Source organism: Canis lupus, chromosome 1, assembly GCF_003254725.2.
Source record: "Canis lupus dingo isolate Sandy chromosome 1, ASM325472v2, whole genome shotgun sequence".
NCBI classification, from domain to species: domain Eukaryota; kingdom Metazoa; phylum Chordata; class Mammalia; order Carnivora; family Canidae; genus Canis; species Canis lupus.
This window is the reverse complement of record NC_064243.1, coordinates 117,817,814-117,837,080: the sequence shown is the minus strand read 5'-3', so window position 1 is coordinate 117,837,080 and position 19,267 is coordinate 117,817,814. Positions and strand designations below refer to the sequence as shown.

General features: G+C 44.0%; 1 protein-coding gene across 48 annotated transcripts in view; it reads right to left on the bottom strand.

The window, feature by feature from the left end:
- The window catches only part of LOC112645543 (histo-blood group ABO system transferase-like), a 114,541-nt gene that overhangs the window by 85,165 nt on the left and 10,109 nt on the right, over positions 1–19,267 (bottom strand). For 13 of the 48 annotated variants that reach the window (XM_049095667.1, XM_049095671.1, XM_049095683.1 and 10 more), the window contains one exon: positions 11,183–12,891. The exons of 6 other annotated variants lie outside the window; for them this stretch is intronic. In XM_049095667.1, the coding sequence (XP_048951624.1) occupies positions 11,282–12,370 (1,089 nt within the window). In that variant the 5' untranslated portion in view covers positions 12,371–12,891 and the 3' untranslated portion in view covers positions 11,183–11,281. Of the gene's footprint in view, positions 1–1,976; positions 2,041–6,420; positions 6,610–6,875; positions 6,988–7,519; positions 7,768–10,511; positions 10,979–11,182; positions 12,892–19,267 lie in introns of those variants that run through there. 29 more of the 48 variants (XR_007403001.1, XR_004813325.2, XR_007403002.1 and 26 more) reach the window with 15 other exon arrangements.

Genomic DNA, 19,267 nt, shown 5'->3' with positions numbered 1-19,267 from the left:
AATTACAAAAAATAAAAATAAAAAAAAAGAAAAGAAAATTACAGATCAATGTTCTTTGTGAATATAGATGCAAAAATACTCCACAAAATATTAGCAAATAGAATGCAACAGCATATTAAGAGATTTGTTCACCATGACCAAGTAGAATTTACCCCCGCAATGCAAGAATGAGAAGATAATCAACCAATGTAATCCATCCTGTTAGTAAAATGAAAAAAAAAAAAAAACCCTCACATGATCATCTCAGTTTGTGCAGTAAAGGTATTTGACAAAATCCAATAACCTTCATGATAAAAGTGCTCAGAAAACTAGGAGCAGAGGGATAATTCCTAAACATGATGAAAGTATACATGAAAAAAACTACATTATCCTCAGTGTTGATAGACTAAAAGCTTTTCCTCTAAGCTCAGAAAAAGACAAGAGACCTGCTTTCACAGTGCTATTTAGCATTGTACTTAAAGTTCTATCCCAGAGCTAGAAGGCAAGAAAAGGAAATAAAAGGCATCCAAAATGGAAAAGAAATTGTAAAGCTATCTTTTTGCAGCTGACATTAAAAAATCACAAAAACTACGGCTAATAAATGAATTCAGCAAAGTTGCAGAGAAAATCAGTACCCCAAATCAATTGTGTATCTATGGAACAGCAATAAACAATACAAAAAGGAAATTAGGAAACTCCTTCCATTTATAATAGTACCTACAAGAAGAAAAGACTTAGTAATAAATCTAACCAAGGTGAAATATTTGTATGCTTAAAACTAAAACACATTGCTGGAGAACATTAAAGATGACCTAAATAAATGGAAAGTATGTTAAAAAGAAAACAAGAGTCAACATTTTTAAGATGTCAATACTCTCCAAAGAGACACACAGATTCAGTGCAATTAAAATTCCAACAGTCTTTTTTTTTCAGAAATGGGAAAGCCAATCCCCAAGTTCATATGGAATTACAAAGGGCCCCAAATAGCCAAAACAATCCTAAGAAGAATAAAGTTGGAGGATTCATATTATCCAGCTTCACAATTTATTACAGTGCTACATTAGTTATAACATTATGGCAGTGACATAAGAACAGACTTACAGACCAATAGAATAGAATAGAACAGAATAGAATAGAATAGAGAGCCCAGAAATAAACCCTCACACCTATAGTCAATTAATTTTCAACAAGGAAGCCAAGACCATTTAAGGGAAAAGACACTCTAAAAAATTGAAAAGCAAGTAATTTTCTTCTAAAAGAAGAAAGAAAGAAAGAAAGAAAGAAAGAAGAAAGAAAGAAAGAAAGAAAGAAAGAAAGAGAAAGAAAGACAAAATCTGCAGACTAGTATCCCTTATGAAAATGGATGAAAACATACTGAAAAGACTAACAACAGACATTTCTCCAAGGAAGATATATAAATATATAAACACATGAAAAATGGCTGACATAATTAGACATCAGGGAAATGCAAATCAAAACCACAAGGAGATATCACTGCTGGGATGGCTATAACAGGAAATTTTAAAAAGGAAAATAAGTGTCAGTGACGTTGTGAAGAAAATGAACCCCTTGTGCAATGCTTATGGGAATGTAAGATGGTACAGCCCTTGTGGAAAACCAGTATTTTGATTCCTCAAGAGGTTAATATAGAACTACCATATTTTTCAGCAGTTCTAGATATATACTCAAAAGAATTGAAAGCAGAGACTCAAACAGATAATTGATCACCAACATTTATGGTGACAGCATTATTCACAATAGCCAAAAAGGATGAAAAACAATCCAAATATCCATCAACACATGAACTACTAAACAAAATGCAGCATATACATACATATTAAAAGGAATAAAATTCTGATACCTACTACAATATTTACCTTGTGAGATATATACTGAGATAAGCCATACGCAAAAGGACAAATATTGTATGATTTCATTTATATGAGGTATCTAGAATAGGGAAATTCATAAAGATATAAGGTAGAATAAAAGGTTACTTGCAGCTGGGGGCAGGGTGGATGTCCACTGTTACCACTTTTATTCGACATAGTACTGGAAGACCTAGCAACAGTAATCAGAACAACAAAAAGAAAAAGAATCCAAATCAGTAAGGAAGAAGTAAAACTTTCACTATTTGCAGATGACATGTCACAATAGGAGAGATGCCAGTGAAAAAAATAATTGCTAGAACTGATAATTTAGTAAACTTGCAGGATACAAAAGCAATGTACAGATATCTGTACATCTATACACCAATAATGAAGCAGCAGAAAGAGAAATTAAGAAAACAATCCCATTTAAAATTGCACCCAAAATAACCAGATACCTAGGAATAAACCTAACCAAAGAGGTGAAATACCTGTCCTTTGAAAACTATAAAACACCGATGAAAGAAACTGAAGATGACACAAAGACATGGAAAGACATTCCATGCTTATGGGTTGGAAGAACAAATATTCTAAAATTGTCTATACTACTTAAAGCAATCTACACATTTAATGCAACCCCTATCAAAATATCAGCAGCATTTTTCACAGATGTAGAACAAACAATCCTAAAATTTGGAACTACAAAAGACTGAATAGCCAAAACAATCTGGAAAAGAAAGACAAAGCTAAAGGCATCACAATTCTGGACTTCAAGTTACAATACAAAGCTCTAACAATCAAGACAGTATGGTACTGGCACAAAAACAGACTCATAGATGAATGGAAAAGAATAGAATATCTAGAAATGAATCCACAATTATATGGTCGGTTAATCTTTGAGAAAGCAGGAAAGAACATCCAATGGTAAAAAGACAGTCTCTTCAACAAGTGGTGTTGGGAAAACTGAACAGGAACATGCAAAAGAATGAAACTGGACCATTTTCCTACACCAAACACAAAAATAAATAAAAAATATATTAAAGACCTAAATGTGAGACCTGAACCTATAAAAATCCAAGAAAAGAACATAAGCAGTAACTTCTTACATCAGCTATAGCAACTTTTTTCTAGATGTTTCCTGAGGCAAAGGAAACAAAAGCAAAAATAAACTGTTGGGATTACATCCAAATGAAAAGCTTCTATTCAGTGAAGGAATCTATCATCAAAACTAAAGGCGGGCAGCCCAGGTGGCTCAGCGGTTTGGCGCCGCTTTCAGCACAGGGTGTGATCCTGGAGACCCAGGAGCGAGTCCCATGTCAGGGTCCCTGCATGGAGCCTGCTTCTCCCTCTGCCTGTGTCTCTGCCTCTCTCTCTCTCTCTCTGTCTGTCTCTGTCTCTCATGAATAAATAAATAAAATCTTAAAAAAAAAAAAACCTAAAAGACAACCTATGGGATGGGAGAAGATATTTGCATATGACATATCCAATAAAGGTTAGTATCCAAAATATATAAGGAACTTGTAAAACTCAATACCCAAAGAACAAATAGTCCAATTAAAAAATGGGCAGAAGACACGAACAGACATTTCTGCAAAGAAGACATACAGATGGCCAACAGATGCATGAAATGATGGTAAGCTTCACTTATCATCAGGGAAATGTAAATCAAAACTACACTGAGCTATCACCTCACATCTGTCAGAATGGCCAAAATCAACAACAAAACAACAGGTGTTGGTGAGGATTTGGAGAAAAGGAGTGCACCTCTTATGGCAAGCACAGGGTGGTGTATGGAAGTATTGAATTACTATATTGTACACCTGAAACTAATGTAACACTATGTGTTAACTAACTGGAATTAAAAACTTAAGGGAAAAAATAAAAATAAATAAAAATAAAATAAAAACTTAAGGGACACCTGACTGGCTCAGTCAGAAGAGCATGTGACTTGATCTCAAGGTTGTTAGTTGGAGCCCCATGTTGAGTGGAAAGATAAATAAATTAATTAATAAAATAATTTTTAAAAGAAATAAAAAATTAAAAAAGTTCACCAAGGTTATCATAATCTGATTGCTTAATCCAGTGATAAGAAAAACTTAAATGCAACTGGGAAAGGAAAGGATATATTTTATGTAAATTGGAAAAATGATCACAGTAACAGATTTTTTATTGGCAAAAATGCAAGCCAAAGATAGGAGAATATCTTAACTAATAGAAGAAATAGGGGCGTCTGGGTGGCTCAGTCAATTATGTGTCCAACTCTTGATTTCGGCTCAGGTCATGATCTTAGGGTCATGAGAGCCCTGCATGGGACTCTGTGCTGAGTATGGAACCTGCATAAGAGTCTCTCTCTCCCTCTCTCCCTTGTCCCCTCCCCCTGCATGCAGGAGTGCACACTCTCTCAAAATTAAATAAACACATAAATAATTAGAAGAAATAAACTGGAAACTATTTAAAAAACAAATATGAAATAAACAGAATTTCAAATATACAAAGACTGAAAAATTCAGTGCTCACACTTTTACTTTAGAAACTATGATTTTTCCATCAAGAAAATTGATACTTGAAATACCAAAGGAGGGCAGCCTGGGTGGCTAAGCGGTTCAGCACCGCCTTTGGCCCAGGCTGTGATCCTGGAGACCGGGGATCAAGTCCCATGTCAGGCTCCCTGCATGGAGCCTGCTTCTCCCTCTGCCTGTGTCTCTGTCTCTCTCTCAAATAAATAAATCTTTAAGAAAAATAAAAAAAAATAAATGTCCTCATTTGATTTAATGTAATACACTCTGTCAATAATCCATAACATTCACACTTCACCTGGTGAGGACTGGCTTGGTGGGGAAAAGAAAGAAAAACTGATGTCTGTTTTATAAGTTTTGAAAACTTTAAGTCAAGATCAAGCTGAGAACAATAGCTATTGTTCTCATGCTGCTTTAAAGAATCATAATGATTCTCTTTTCTGGTAAACAACTGGATAGGCTGTATTTGGAAAAACAAGTCTTCCCATCGTTTAACCCACGGAAATATGAAATTGCAAGAGTTACAACGTCCTTCAAGCTTGGCTTGCCTCATAGTTGTGCTGTGTCTCCACTAGACCTTATTGCTGAAAAGAGAATCTTTTCTAACTCATTTTACAGCCCATAGAACCCATCTGAAGATGGGGGAAAGCAAAAACAGCAGGCATTTCCCTCAGCTACTTACCTGTTATTTTATTAAACATTTATTTGGTGGTTACCCTGCACTAGACAGTGTGGCAGATGCTAGCGATACAGAGTTTAAAGATATATATAATGTATAATATACTGAGAGTCCCACGAATAAACCGCATATTACACAGGAGGGGGGAGTGGTTGGGATTTCGAAGCAGGTGGGAAGCACATAAAACTGAGTCTGGAAGGGATGGAACTTGAATTACACCTTGAGAAGGATGAAGTGGTCAGGTAGAGAAGGAATATTCTCAGGTCAGGGAAATACCAGGTGAAAGCAGGGGAAGAGGAGCAATCATGATGCAGTGGGCACCAGGCAGTATATTCTCTGCAACCACAATAGAATTCAAGGAGGATCAATAATAATATGAGTAGAACTTCTCCAAATATCCAGAAAGATAGCAAAACATACCCTTTCATAACCAACGAAGCAAAGAAGAAGTAAGAATGAAAACGGGAAAATATTTGAAACCTCATGGGAATTAAAACACAAAAATTAAAAATCTGTGAGATGAGGCTAAAGCAGAGGTCTTCAGGAAATTCTGAAGCTTTAAATGTTTCCATGAAAAAGTAAGAAACAACTAAAAATAATGGTTCAAGTCCATCCTAAGAGCAATTAGCTTAAATAATATCCAAAATAAGAAATCAAATTACACTGCAGTGAAAGCCAACAAAGCTGAGAGAGGAATTTTTAAAAGATTGATAAAATTCATAAGCCTCTACTGAAACTGAAGGAGAATCAAAAAGAGAAAATTCCAATGACCAACGTTAGGAATCTAAAAGGGGGTACGACTGCCCCTCTGAAAGACAGGAATATGGTAACAAAGGACCACAAACCCCTTTCAAGGAAGAAAATGTCCACTTCCACATCTTCTGTTTTTTTTTCCCCTGATGAACTCTATAAAACCTAGAATGACATTATTTTATCAGTGCCACATAAATTCTTTCAGAAAACAGGGAGGTAAGTTTTGCTAACTCACTCTAGGAAGCCAGCATTACCTTCATCCCAAAACTCAGAACTAAAAAGAAAAGCACAGGTGAGTATCTCTCATAGCCCTAGATATCTTAATAACATTCTAGAAAGTTAAATCCTACCAAATATAACAGGGTGATCTATCATTAAATGGGGTTTTTCTCAAGAAGGTTAGGTTGTTTTGAGCGATTAATGCATTAATGTAGAATGACCATATTAAGAAACTGAAGGAGAAGAGTCCTAGGATCCTCTGGATGGTTGTGGGAACAGTACCTGACAACACTGAGTCCCCTTTCAAAGGAAAATGCTCAGCAAGGTAGGAATGGGAGAGTTTCTTTTGTATAATAAAGCACATGTCCACAGAAGCTCCAATCAACAGCACACTGAATGCTTTTACCCTATGAGCAGAAAAGGGGAAAGGATGTCCATTGTCTCCACTGTCTCCAGTCAACATTTTCCTGGATCTTGTAGCTGATGTCCAGGGTAGAGAACTAATGCGAGACACACGGATTTCCGTAGGAGTGCCTTCCTTTCTCATAGAAAACATGACGTGCATGCAGTTAATCCAGGGGAATGTACAAAGAAACTACAAGAAGGAAGAAAGGAAGTGAGCAAGTTTCCCGTGTAAGGTCAACAGACAAAAGGCAGCCGCTTGTCTGTGTCCTACCGAGCACCAACACGTGTACAACGCAGATGAACCATACACGAACCTACACACATATCCTACTTGTGCACTGGGAAAGGTAACATTGCTAAGTCGTCGGCACCCTGAAAAGTGGCCTGTGGAATTCTGGTAGGTGATGTGGGTGCCCTGGGGTAAGGCTCTGAAGCCAGGCTACGTCCTGCACCCACCTGAGGCCTGTCTCCTGTCCTCGTACCTGGGAGATGGCTCGCAGACAGCTGTTAGTCGGCTGCAAGTCTTCCTTAGACAAGAAATGCCTGATGGTGCTGACAGTTGTGTTCCCTGCAGATGGAAAGGAAAGGAAAACTACCTGGGTTGGAAGCTTCCCCATTCAGAGGAAACATTATTGCGTACAGAGTCGAGTAGGAAACCTTAGGAAGGGAGGTGATTTGAGCAAGGTGCCAGCTACAAAATCATACAGATATGTTTCCTGTAAACTAGCAATGAACTATCGAGAGCCATCACCAATCCCATACAGTACTTAAATAGGAAAAGCTGAAGTATATACGAGTGGCTGCGAACTTCGTTAAGAGTCTGGTAAATGAATAGGATAGGCTTTGTGAATCCTTTACGGGCTCTCTGTCACATATTCTGTGTGTGTGTGTGTGTGTGTGTGTGTGTGTGTGTGTGTGTGTGTGTTACAAGTATTTAAAATTGTTAGCATGGTTTTTAGCTCCCCGGTGTTACAAATGGGGCTATGGGTTGAGTCTGGCACACAGGCCTCCGTGTTGGCTCCCACTATATTGGCCACAGAAGATGAAAAAGTCCTAAGTGCATGCAGGTCCCTGCTGTCTCTGTGGCCCCGACAAGTTACCGTCGGCAAATTGTCCGTTTTGTCGCGGACTCTGCCCCCTGAGCTCTGAGTTACTCTGAGAAATGCTGGTGCCCTGGGGCCGCGGTGCTTCCGGGCAGGGAACCCAGCTCCGGGGAGGGGCGCTCCCAGCCCGAGGTCTGCGCGGGAGGCGACCCCAGGGGAAAGCTGCCGTGGAGATGCGGGCACCGGGCGGCCCCGGCCCACGCGTGAGGGACCCAGGCCCCGAGCCCCGCGGCCCCCGACCGTTGGCCGTTGTCTGCCCCCCGCCCGCGCCCCGAGCCCCGGGACAGGCTGCGGCCACCGCGGGTTCGGCCGCCGCGACGCCTCGCTCGCGTGTCCACGAGGCCAGGACCCGTGGGCGCGCAGTGGGCTCCTCGCGCCGCGGTGCAGCCTGCGGCCCCGCATAGGGGTGCCCCGTGGGGCCTGGGTCCCCGGGGGCTGGAAGGGTCCTGGCTCTGCACCTCGTGCCCCCTGTGGCCGGCAGCGCTGTAACCGAGCCCGCAGCCCGGGGCTGCTCCTGGGGCTCCCTGGGCCCTGCTCCCTGTGCAGGCCGCACTCCCAGGAGCAGCTGCCGTGTCTGCTGGCACCCCCAGGTCGTCCTAATAAAGCGAGAGGCAGAGAAAGGCTTCCCGTGGCTTATTGACACTTCGCCTCCTGGGCTGGTGAAGTCGGGGTGGCATCTACACTGTCAGCCTTCCAATAACCCCTACCATGCAGCCTCAGGAGGAGAAAACCGCTGGTCCACGTTCACACAGCAGTCTGTGACAGGCTAGATTTAGCCTGGTTCTGTCTGGCTCCCGTCCTGGAGCTCAACAACCACATACATCACCTGTCCTCACCACCCGACATCTCCTGCCAGGTTGCCTGCCACAGTCACCCCCCAGTACAGGGGACCCCCGCGCACTCAGAGCTACGTCATGCCTGTTTGACTAGAACTCATCTTCTAAGACTGCAGCAGGTGCAGTGAGGTGTCTGGATTCCAGCTCAGGTAGGGAAAAGAAGGAAGACAGAGCTCAGGTCAGAAGCAAGGATGCTCAGGCACAGACTCATCATCACGAAGTGTTTACATTCAAAGTCAAAAGGACTTTTTTTTTTCCCCTTGCAGCCTCAACATGCTCACTGCCCCGGGAAGATGCTTTCCTGGCTGGCGGCAACGGGGTCCTGGAAGACAGAGCCATGAGGAGACTGGAGGTGCCGCAGTGGCTCCATCTGTGGCGCACAGTAGGGCTTCCCAATCCCCTCACATGAGTCACCCCACCCCCCCCCCGCTGGCTGAACCCCTATTACCTGTTCCTGAGAGGATAAGATGCCTTTGACACAACAGAGCGATGCACAACGCACACAAATTCACTTTCTTCAAAACTTAAAACATAGTGAGGTAGATCAATCCACCCAGAGTCCACATTTTAAACAACATATGGGTTTCAACAGGAGATGGCCACACTTCACAAAACCACCAGAGAAATGTCACGTTTCAGTGGCTGAACATCTGCCTTCGGCTCAGGGCGTGACCCCGGGGTCCGGCTTCCAGTCCCGTATTGGGCTCCCCGCGGGGAGCCTGCTTCTCCTTCTGCCTGTGTCTCTGCCTGTCTCTCTCTGTGTATCTCATGAATAAATAAATAAATAATCTTAAAAAAAATAAAACTGAACAAGAGAAAGGAGATGATGGAAGCAGCAGTTGTGTTCCCTTGCACCCAAGCGAGCAGTTAGAGGTCACGAGTGTGAGGCCTTTGGCGGGAGAGGAAGCTGAAAAGACTGATAGCCAGCTCTGGGACACCTCTTAACCCTGAAGATGTGGCTGGGGAGAAGAGCCAGGAAGGGGACAGGGAGGCCTGAGGGCAGGATCTGTTCAGCTGCCACAGGGGTTGTGAAGCTGCCCTAGCCCCACAAGGACACTATAGCTTTACATTAGGGAGAAAATACTTTCTAGAATTGTTCTTATGGAAAATTGGTTACTCAGCAGTGACACAGAAAAATATATAACTCAGAATTGGAGCCTAAAAGCTAGAAAGGGTGCCTAAAATTAGGAAAATTGACCAACCACAGAAGAAAAATAAAGACTGCTACCGGGTGACTTCCCTGTTTTCAGATAATAGGAAAGTGGCAGGGCCCTAGAAGTCACTAAATTGCTAAACTTAGTGTGGGACCAAAGGCAGACAGCTAGGGGTTGGGGGAAATGTGGGGGAGACCTGCTTTGCTCCAGTGGACAGATGGCAATGTGCTGGGATGAAGAAGCTAAAGGCCAGGAAAGAGGAGTGGCTTCATGTTCTCCTCCTGCCCTAAAGAGACTCTTCAACTTTCCAGGTAGTTTTCAACTTCTGCAGCTGAAGACTTTTGCCTATTGGTGAGGGAAAATATTTGCAAGTCATATGTTTGAAAAGGGTTAATACCCAAAATATATAAAGAACTCATAGAACGGCAAACCAAACAAACAATCTGAATAAAAAACAGGCAGAGGATCTCTATAGATATTTTTCCCAAGAAGACATCCAGATGACCAACAGATGATGAAAAGATGCTCAACATCACTCATCATCAGGGAGATGCAACTCAAAACCACAATGAGCTATCATGTCACATCTGTCAGAACAGCTGCTATCAAAAGGGCAAGAAATAACAGATGTTGGCAAGGATGTGGAGAAAAGAGAACCCCTTGGCACTGCTGGTGGGCATTTCAACTGGTGCAGCCAGGAAGGAAAACAGTATGGAGGTTCTTCAAAAAATTGAAAACACAACTGTCATGTGATCTGGCAATTCCACTTGTGGGTCATCACTGAAGAAAATGAATATACCAACTCTAAAAGATATCTGCACCCCATGTTCACTGCAGCATCATTTACAATAGCCAAGATTTAAGAAAAACCTATGTGTCCTTTCATAGGTGAAAGGATAAAGAAGATCTGGTGTGTATACACACACACACACACACACACACACACCTACACAATGGAATATTATTCAACCATTAAAAAGAATGAAATCTCGCCATTTGGGCATTATGCTAAGTGAAATAAGTCAGACAGAAAGATAAATACTGTATAATCTCACTTATGTATGAAATCTAAAAAACCAACCAACCAACCAACAACAAACCAAGCTCACAGAAATAGAGAACACATTGGTGATTGTTTTAGGGGGAACCGGAGAGTGTACAAAATGGATTAAGGGGACCAAAAGCACAAACTTCCAGTTATAAATTAGTTATGAGGATCCAATGGACAGCATGACGACCATGGTTAATAACACTGTATTGTATATTTGAAAACTGCTAAGGGAGTAGATCTTAAAAGTTCTCACCACAAGGAAAAAAAGGAAAAAAAACTGTAACTATGTATGGTAAGAGATGTTGATTACACTTATTGTAGTGATCTGTGCCTGAAGGCCTCCTTTCTTCTTCTGGAAACGATCTTATCTCTGATCCTTTGTCAGAACAAGCGGAGACCACTGCCCTCCTCAATCCTAAAGGGTGGTGAGAGCACACAGTGAGAAGCTATAGGTGGTGGTAACTCTGGGAATTTGTGCTTTGAATCCAAGAATCAGGCCAGCCTAAATTTGTGTGTTTGGTGGTTGCAGGAGGATGGGAGAGGGGATCACGTTAGGCCTAAGTTTAGAGAGGTGGTTCCAGGCCTCAATCAGGCAGAAAAAAGAAGCAGAGTCATACCCTTTATGCTAAAACTGGTTTTAGTGAAGACTTGCATGCTTGGAGGAAGACTCAGGCTCGCTGAGCATTGCCTCTCTCTGAGCCCTCCCTGGAAGTTCTGCTCACCAGTTTTTTAGTTGGTAATTCTTCTTCAAGACCTTCAATTTTTTCCGCCTTATGATTTTGGAAAAGATCATTTCTTGGTCATGCATATGATCCATTTGCTGCTGCTGCCATAGATACTCAGGGGAGAGGACCTTGGAGGGTTTGTGGTAAAGCAGGTACTTGTTCAGGTGGCTCTCATCATGCCAAATGGCCTCGATGTGGTTGGCTTGGTCAACCATTATTGCTTCATGGCAGGCCTTGGTCAGCTTGTAAACCTCTGGCACTGACCCCCCGAATAAGGCCCCTATGTAATAAAAGTCCCCCTCATCTTTAGGAATATGGGCTTGTGACTGAGGCCGACGTTCATAGGGGAAGTCAGTCCGATTCAGCCCATAGTAGCCAGGATGAAGGGTGCCAAACAAGGAGGAGAGTATCTCCACACCCACGTGGTCACTGAACCTCATGTCCACATCTGAACACACAAGGTAATCCACCTCCTGGTGGAAGCGCTCCTGGCAAAAATTACTGATCATCTCCATGCGCTGCATGGAGATGTCCTGCCAGTGGTCATAATAGCTCTCGACCTCAAGGATGATGATCTGCCTTCCTTTTTGGATGTTAAGATAAGGAACATATTCAGGCTTGTCAGTGAAGATGTAGTAGATCACCCTGTGTCCCACCATGAAGTACATCTCTGCAGACTGCAGGAACTGCTTCAGGAAGATCATGTATGTTTTGATAGAAAATACAGTTAATCCAATGGTGGCATTCCGGAGTGAGAACTGCTCATTCAGGATGTCAGTATTGAAAGTCCCTTCCCAGATGATGGGAGCCAGCCAAGGGGTCACAACAAGGACATCTTTCCTAGCCGGTGTTAGCACCTGGGGCTGGCGATATAGCATCCTTGATAATTTCACACTTTGCAGGCCCCTGTGTTCTCTCACAGTCAGATTTACATCAGCCTGGGTGCTTTCTGGCTTCTGGCTTCTTGGGTACAGGTAACTCTTATAACTAAAGAAAATCATGATGAGCGCTATGAGAAGGAAGGTCACTCGAAGCGAGCAGCATTTCTGTGTCGCAGCCAGTATCTGCAGCAGCTGAGCCATGCCTGCATGACTAGAGGACACACCTCTCCTCTCTTCCAAGATGAGGGTCCTTGTCTCTCCCAACTGTCCTCCCTCAGTTGTCTCACTGAGGCAAAGTGCAGCTGATATCCCAACCCTAAAGTACCCACACTCACACCTCCTGCTCACCACTCCAGCAGCCCAGCCTACCTTGAGGCCTGGGCCTGGTGCAAGTGGGCTCTTGGGCACCGGGACATCTGGGATGCCCCGCGGAGAAAGACAGGATCCAAGGAGACCTTCAGAAAGTCAGATTTCGTCTGAGATGCTGTCTAAGAAACCAGGTGTCAGGATTTAAGTCAACAGAGAGCTAGAACTTAAGGACCAGTGTGTAGGAGACAAGCCAGAGCTCCTGAAACAGATTCAGGGAGCTGGCTCAAGGAAGATCACTAAACAGCTGAAGGCCAGAGATTATGATGAAAGCAGGGCAGGGCAGCAGTCACCAAAGCCTGATCACGGGGTCAGGATTTATGATATTTAACAGCTGTGAGCTAGCACTGAGTTTCCTGAAAAAAACAAAACAAAACAAAAAGTCCACAAAGTCAAGATCAGATTGTCTTCAAGATCATATCCATACAGTTAACAAGGGTCATCCTTCAGAGGCCTGACTTGGAAGCCATGGTGGATGCGAATGGAAGGTCTACAGATTGGAAATTGTTTTCCTTTATTCTCTTAATAATTACCTGAGATCGGGCAGCCCTGGTGGCTCAGCGGTTTAGAGCTGCCTTCAGCCCAGGGTGTGATCCTGGAGACCCTGGATCGAGTCCCACATCAGGCTCCCTGCATGGAGCCTGCTTCTCCCTCTGCCTGTGTCTCTGCCTCTCTCTCATGAATAAATAAATAAAATCTTAAAAAAAAATTACCTGAGATCTACTAGAATTTATTTACTTTAAGATTTTATTTTTTCATGAGAGAAACAGACCTGACCTGAGCCCTGAGCCACCCAGGTGTCCTGCATTTGCTTTTTATGTTACTAGCCTTACGCTGCTGTTAGGATTAGACTGCTAAGCATAATGGGCATTATCTTGTTCAATTCTTAGAAAGAGCTTGGGAGACATATGCTATGTTCTTAGCGTTGTACAGATGGAGAAAGAGCCTCAGAGAGGCAGGTGACTGACCCACGAGCACATGGCTGGCTCGTCAGTGCTGAAGCTGCCTTAGCAGCCAGACTTGAGAATATCCTGGTGTCTTTGAGGTCTCCCTTATTGGGTTCTTTTAAAAGTCAGATTCTTTGGTTTTTCACCTTAGGCTTCACATGCCAGCTGCCTCTCCAACAGAGGCCTCCAGACAGTGCCCTTTGTTGACTCTGGCCTTAACATATTGCCAATTTCATAATCTCCTCCCTCTGATATCCTGGGAGATTCCAAACATGTACCTTCCAGAAAATGAAGCATTGGACACAGACCTCTCCTGCCACACTGTGGAACCCACAGCAGGTTAAAAAAACAAAAACAAAAAACGGTGGGGGCCCCCAGCAGATAAGGAGAACCTGCCACCTGTACCATGAAGGGAGCTGGTGCTGTTGTACTGCCCTAGGACACCTTGCTCCTGCTTTCATGCAGAAGTGGTGGCTGGAGAAGTGGGTTTCCCAGGGATTGGTTATAAAGTCTTCTCAGAACAGTGTCGAGTACATCAGGAGAGGGAGGAAGTGTGTTCTGAGTGTCTTCTAATGCAGGTCATCTTCTCTTTGTGGTCTGGATTGTGACATTGGCCCAGCTATGCATAGGAATGACAGTGTCCCACACCGTCCCTCACAACACCTACCTGCCACGGCGCTTCAGGGGGATCCAGCATAAGATTAGTGGCCCAGCACAAGTTTTGCTAACACCTTGGACCTGTTCATAAGTTCCCCTGTGGACACACCTCCTCAGAGCTTGCCTGTCTGGGTCCCACTAACATCAGAGAGACCAGGCTCAGCCCACAATGGGCAGTGTCACGGCACACCACCGCGGGGCCCTCCAGGACCTCTTCATAAAATCACTACTTTCAAGAGAAGACACAACTGACTTTCTTAACACACAGTAAATTTTATGTTGTGAATATTTTATTACAATAAATAGGATGATGACTGAAGCCTCAAGTGTCTCCCATACCTGAATGTTTACACAATCACAGAAAACTGATCCCTATGACCCAACATGAAAGCAAAAGTTTGCTTTTTATGCATGAGGGAGTATGTGGGGAAATGTTCTGAATAAGGATGGAGGCTTCCTGGGCATCCCCCGAGTGACCTCAAGAAGAATTCTCTTGAATAAGTTTATCCTTCTTTTATACTTTGGGAAAAAAAAAAAAAAAAGACATCAAAGAGAATCTTCCAGCTAAGATAACAGCAAGTCCACATACTGTACTTGCCACTGCCAGTCTTCATCATGAGATTTGGCAGGAGTACTGTCCATAGTTGTGTACTGGATCTAGGATTTTTCTTTTGTGGGGGACAGATCTCAGTCCTGTGGCCTCTATAATGGGAGGCACCCAGAGTTTGTTCCGTATGTCTCTGTTTGGAGCCCAGGCCCTGAGCAAGTGGCTAGTGCATCCTTCTGCCTGGACTCCCAAGGAGTCCCATGGGCTGAAGTTAGAAGGGTACCATAGCAACACGTTGGCAGGAGGACAGTTTGGGAATTTACATGGCATAATCCCTAGATAAACCTAGAGGTCCCTAGAAAACCTCACTACTCAACCAAGTTTCCTTCTGAGGGATCAACAACCATGCCCTGTCCCTACCCTTCACCCTACTCTCTTCACTGGCCTTCTATTTTGTCACCTCTCCTTCCTTTTTAGGCAGCTGTACCTGGTTTGCTATAAGAAGTTCTGTTCTTGCCAAAGCAGACTCTGAGACAAAATTGTGAGGACAGGGTGTTCATTTGAGATGTGATTTCAGGGTGAACGAGTGAGAAATTGGGAGGGAGAAAAGCCATGGCTATGAACAACTAGGTCTCAAACCTACTGGGAACCCTGAGACAGCATGGAACTCACCAAAACTGACTCACTAGAGATCAAGGCGGTGTATATTTTTTAAAGGATTCCCTGTGTATATTAATCACCCCCACACTTTCAGAATGAGCCTGACAATGGCCCACCAAGCTCCCACTGTTGGAGAAAGCTACCAAGCAGTCAAAGAGAGATGCAAGTGTTTAAGGAGGCAATATGTCTGCCGGGGGGTGGGGTTCCACTACAGCTGCATGTGAACTCAGGTAGGCCCGGGGTGAAAATGGGGTGGGGCCCCATGATTATGGAGGAAATGATATGTCAGAAGCACATATGAAAAGACAAATTCAGGCTTTTACCTCCAAATCCTAAATTTGGATATCAAAGATGCAGGATATCCTATCATGATATTTTCTCCAACCCCAGATTAGACAAGGATTCTACAGTTTAGAGGAAGGGAGAGGGGAGAGCAACACTGAGAGTTTCCACTGGTGCCTAGTCGTCCTCAGGAAGTTCTGTGGAAGTTGAGCAACGGCCAGTATATTACCTATGTTGTGAGAACAAACTAACCTTCACTTATCTCTTCCTCATCTTTGGACAGGGCACCCATCGTCCCCGTACACCCATCTATAGGTCAGGGTACTCACCCAAGACCTTGCACCCATGCAGTTCATCTGAGTGGCTAGTACCTTTTCGGTAGCCCCGGGGATTGTAAGCCTCTGGAATGGGCGAGCAGTGTATTGTACCTCCTGGTTCATATGTACTTGAAGTGCAGATCCTCCGCCCACAACCTCCCTGTTCCACCTTCCTTCCCCTTAGCGTCCACAGAGGCAGGGATTCATACCCCTATTTTATTTTATTTTATTTATTTTATTTTATTTTATTTATTTATTTTTATTTTTATTTTATTTATTTATTTTATTTTATTTTATTTTTTTATTTTAGAGAGAGAGAATGAGCAGTGGAGAGGGGCAGAGGGAGAGACAGAAGCAGACTCCCTGCTGAGCAGGGAGCCCATTGTGGGACTAAATCCCAGAAACCAGAGATCATGGCCTGAGCTGAAGGCAGTTGCTTAACCGAATAATCCCCCCAGGTGCCTCCATACCCCCTTTTTGAAGCAGTCTCTACCCATGATGTGGAGTGGAGCTGAGGGGTGAGGGCAGCCCTCAAGCCACATCTCATCCTGAGCAAAGAGCCTTCCCTTGCCACCTACAGAGCACACATCACAAGGAGATGAGCGACTACCAACATATTCAGCTCAGGGTACATCGCATAGGCTCCTTGCCACAAGGATTACAGAAACACCTGAGAAGGTCCCTATGGTGAACGCCTAGCAGGCTCTTTTGAGAGCTACCTGAGGGTAGCTCTCAGTGGGTTGTTACTGAGCGGGTTTGTTACTGTTACTATACTGTTACTGTAAGAGAGTGGTGGGGGTTAGGCATGGCTATGATATAGAGCCATCGGAGGAGTTCTAAAGCCCTGGAACCCTGGAACCCAGCTCTGTATATAAGACCTGCCTTGTAGTGACAGTATGTGGAGGCAGCTTGGTCCACCACTGCACAGTTGGGATTAGAGTAAACTGAGGCATAAGAAGCAATTTCTTGGTCCCAGCCAGGCTCAGCTGTAACCAAGAACCAAACCTTTGTTCTTTTTCTCCATAAGTTGCTTGGCAGGAGCCCCTCTGTACTAATTATTTTACTTTGCTCTCACGAAAGCCATGGAAATGGAGGTGTTGTTCCCATTCTTTAGATGTAAATCAGAGGCCCAGGGTACTATAATATGTTCACAGGCACAGGTGAGTTTGCCAAGCCAGTCTCTCCAGCAGATTCTGCTACTTGGGGGCCATGCAACATTCTTTTTTTTTTTTTTTTTTTTAATTTTTATTTATTTATGATAGTCACACACAGAGAGAGCGAGAGAGGCAGAGACATAGGCAGAGGGAGAAGCAGGCTCCATACACCGGGAGCCTGACGTGGGATTCGATCCTGGGTCTCCAGGATCGCGCCCTGGGCCAAAGGCAGGCGCTAAACCGCTGCGCCACCCAGGGATCCCTATGCAACATTCTTTAGATGTTCTTCATGCTCTCTCTGAGTCTCAGTTTCCTTACTTGTAAGACTATGAGGATTACTCCCATGTCTCAAGATCACTGGGAGGCTGAAATTTGGTAGATAATGCATGTGAACCTGCAGGTCCTGGTCCACAGAAGTGCTCAGACACTCTAGCTGTGTGACTGTCACCTTCCTCACCTTCTCCACCCCATAACAAGTTCAGCTGAGGAAGAACATCCTGAAGGCATTCACATCCAGCCCCAATCAGAAGTCACAGCCATGGTCCACGCAGCATCCCCCCACACTCTAGAGAGCCCAATCTCTAGCCCAAAGAATAAACACTTGCTGGTGAAAAGCTATGAATATTGGAATCCTCCAGTTAGACATCTGGACGTGGCAGGTTGCTGAGACTACTTAGACCAGGCGAATGGCTTCTGTAGGGCTCCTGGCAAGGATGGCTCTATTAACATAAAGGACTTGAGTACATTGTATCCTAAAAATAGGAGGCACCTGGCTGGCTCAGTCAGTAGAGCATATGATTCTTGATCTCAGATTTTAAGCTCCCCTGTTGGGTAGAGAGATTATTTAAAAATAAAAGCTTTAAAAGAGGGGTACCAAAAATAAAATAAAATAAAAAATAAAAGAGGGGTACCTGGGTGGCATAGTCGGTTAAGCATCTGACTCTTGGTTCCAGCTCAGGTCTGATCTCAGGGTTGTAGGATAGAGCCCTGCATAAAGTCCCGCATAAGGTTCCTCACTCAGTGTGGGGTCTACTAGAGTTTCTCTCTCCCTCTTCCTCTGCCCTTCCCCGTTGTCTCTCTGAAATAAATAAATAAATCTTTAAAAAAATCTTTAGGGCACCTGGGTGGCTCAGTCAGTTAAGTGTCTGCCTTCAGCTCAGGTCATGATCCCAATGTCCTGGAATCAAGCCCCACATTGGACTCCTTGCTCATCAGGGAGCCTGCTGCTCCCCCTGCTTGTGCCCATTTTGTCTCTGTCAAATAAATGAATAAAATCTTTAAAAAAATAATAAATTTTAAAAAATTTTAAAGATTTTATTTATTTATTCGTGAGAGACACACACGGAGGGGCGGGGGGGAGTAGGCCACAGGCACAGGCAGAGGGAAAAGCAGGCTCTATGCAGGGAGCCCAACATGGGACTGGATCCCAGGTTTCCAGGATCACACCCTGGGCTGAAGGTGGCACTAAACCACTGAGCCACCTGGGCTGCCCTAAAAATTTTTTTAAATCTTTGAAAGAAAAGGTCCTGACACATGATGAGGCCTCAAGGGGTAAGAAACAGCGAGTTGCACTGCTAACACTTATGGAAAGGGGTCTGACACCTTGTTTGGAGTGTGGCTTTTAGATCTGAGCAAGTTGAGGTGGATTCTTCTCAAGAGGGAAAATAACGGCTTTAGGGAGGCATGGGTAAAGGGTTGGGGGCACTGCTAGGATAAAGTTTGGATAATGGAACTGGCCAGGGGTAACAGTTTGAAGAGGATCCAGGTACTCGTGTTGTTGAGGCTAGAGTGAGGAAGGCCAGAGACCAAGGTAACACACTGGCCAGGTGGTACCCTGGAGACCACCAGGTGGTGGCAGCGGAGCCGAGCAGTCAGGGCCTGTCCAAGCAGTCAGAGGCCACACTGAATCTCTCTTCCTGGTCTTTTCCTACACCACTGTTGTTTGTCTGCCCCATTCCTCTACCTCTTCATTCTGTGAGGTTTTTTAACCTCCAAGATTCTCAGGCAAGTGCCAGTTGACCAGCACAGGGGTTCCTTCCACCACCACCCTGGGATACGCAAATTCCCCAGAGAGGCACCAGAGCCACAAACACAGCCAGATCCACAGACACATCGAGTGCGTACTCCTTATCTTCTGAGGTCATTTCCTCATCAAAGCAGTGCTTCAG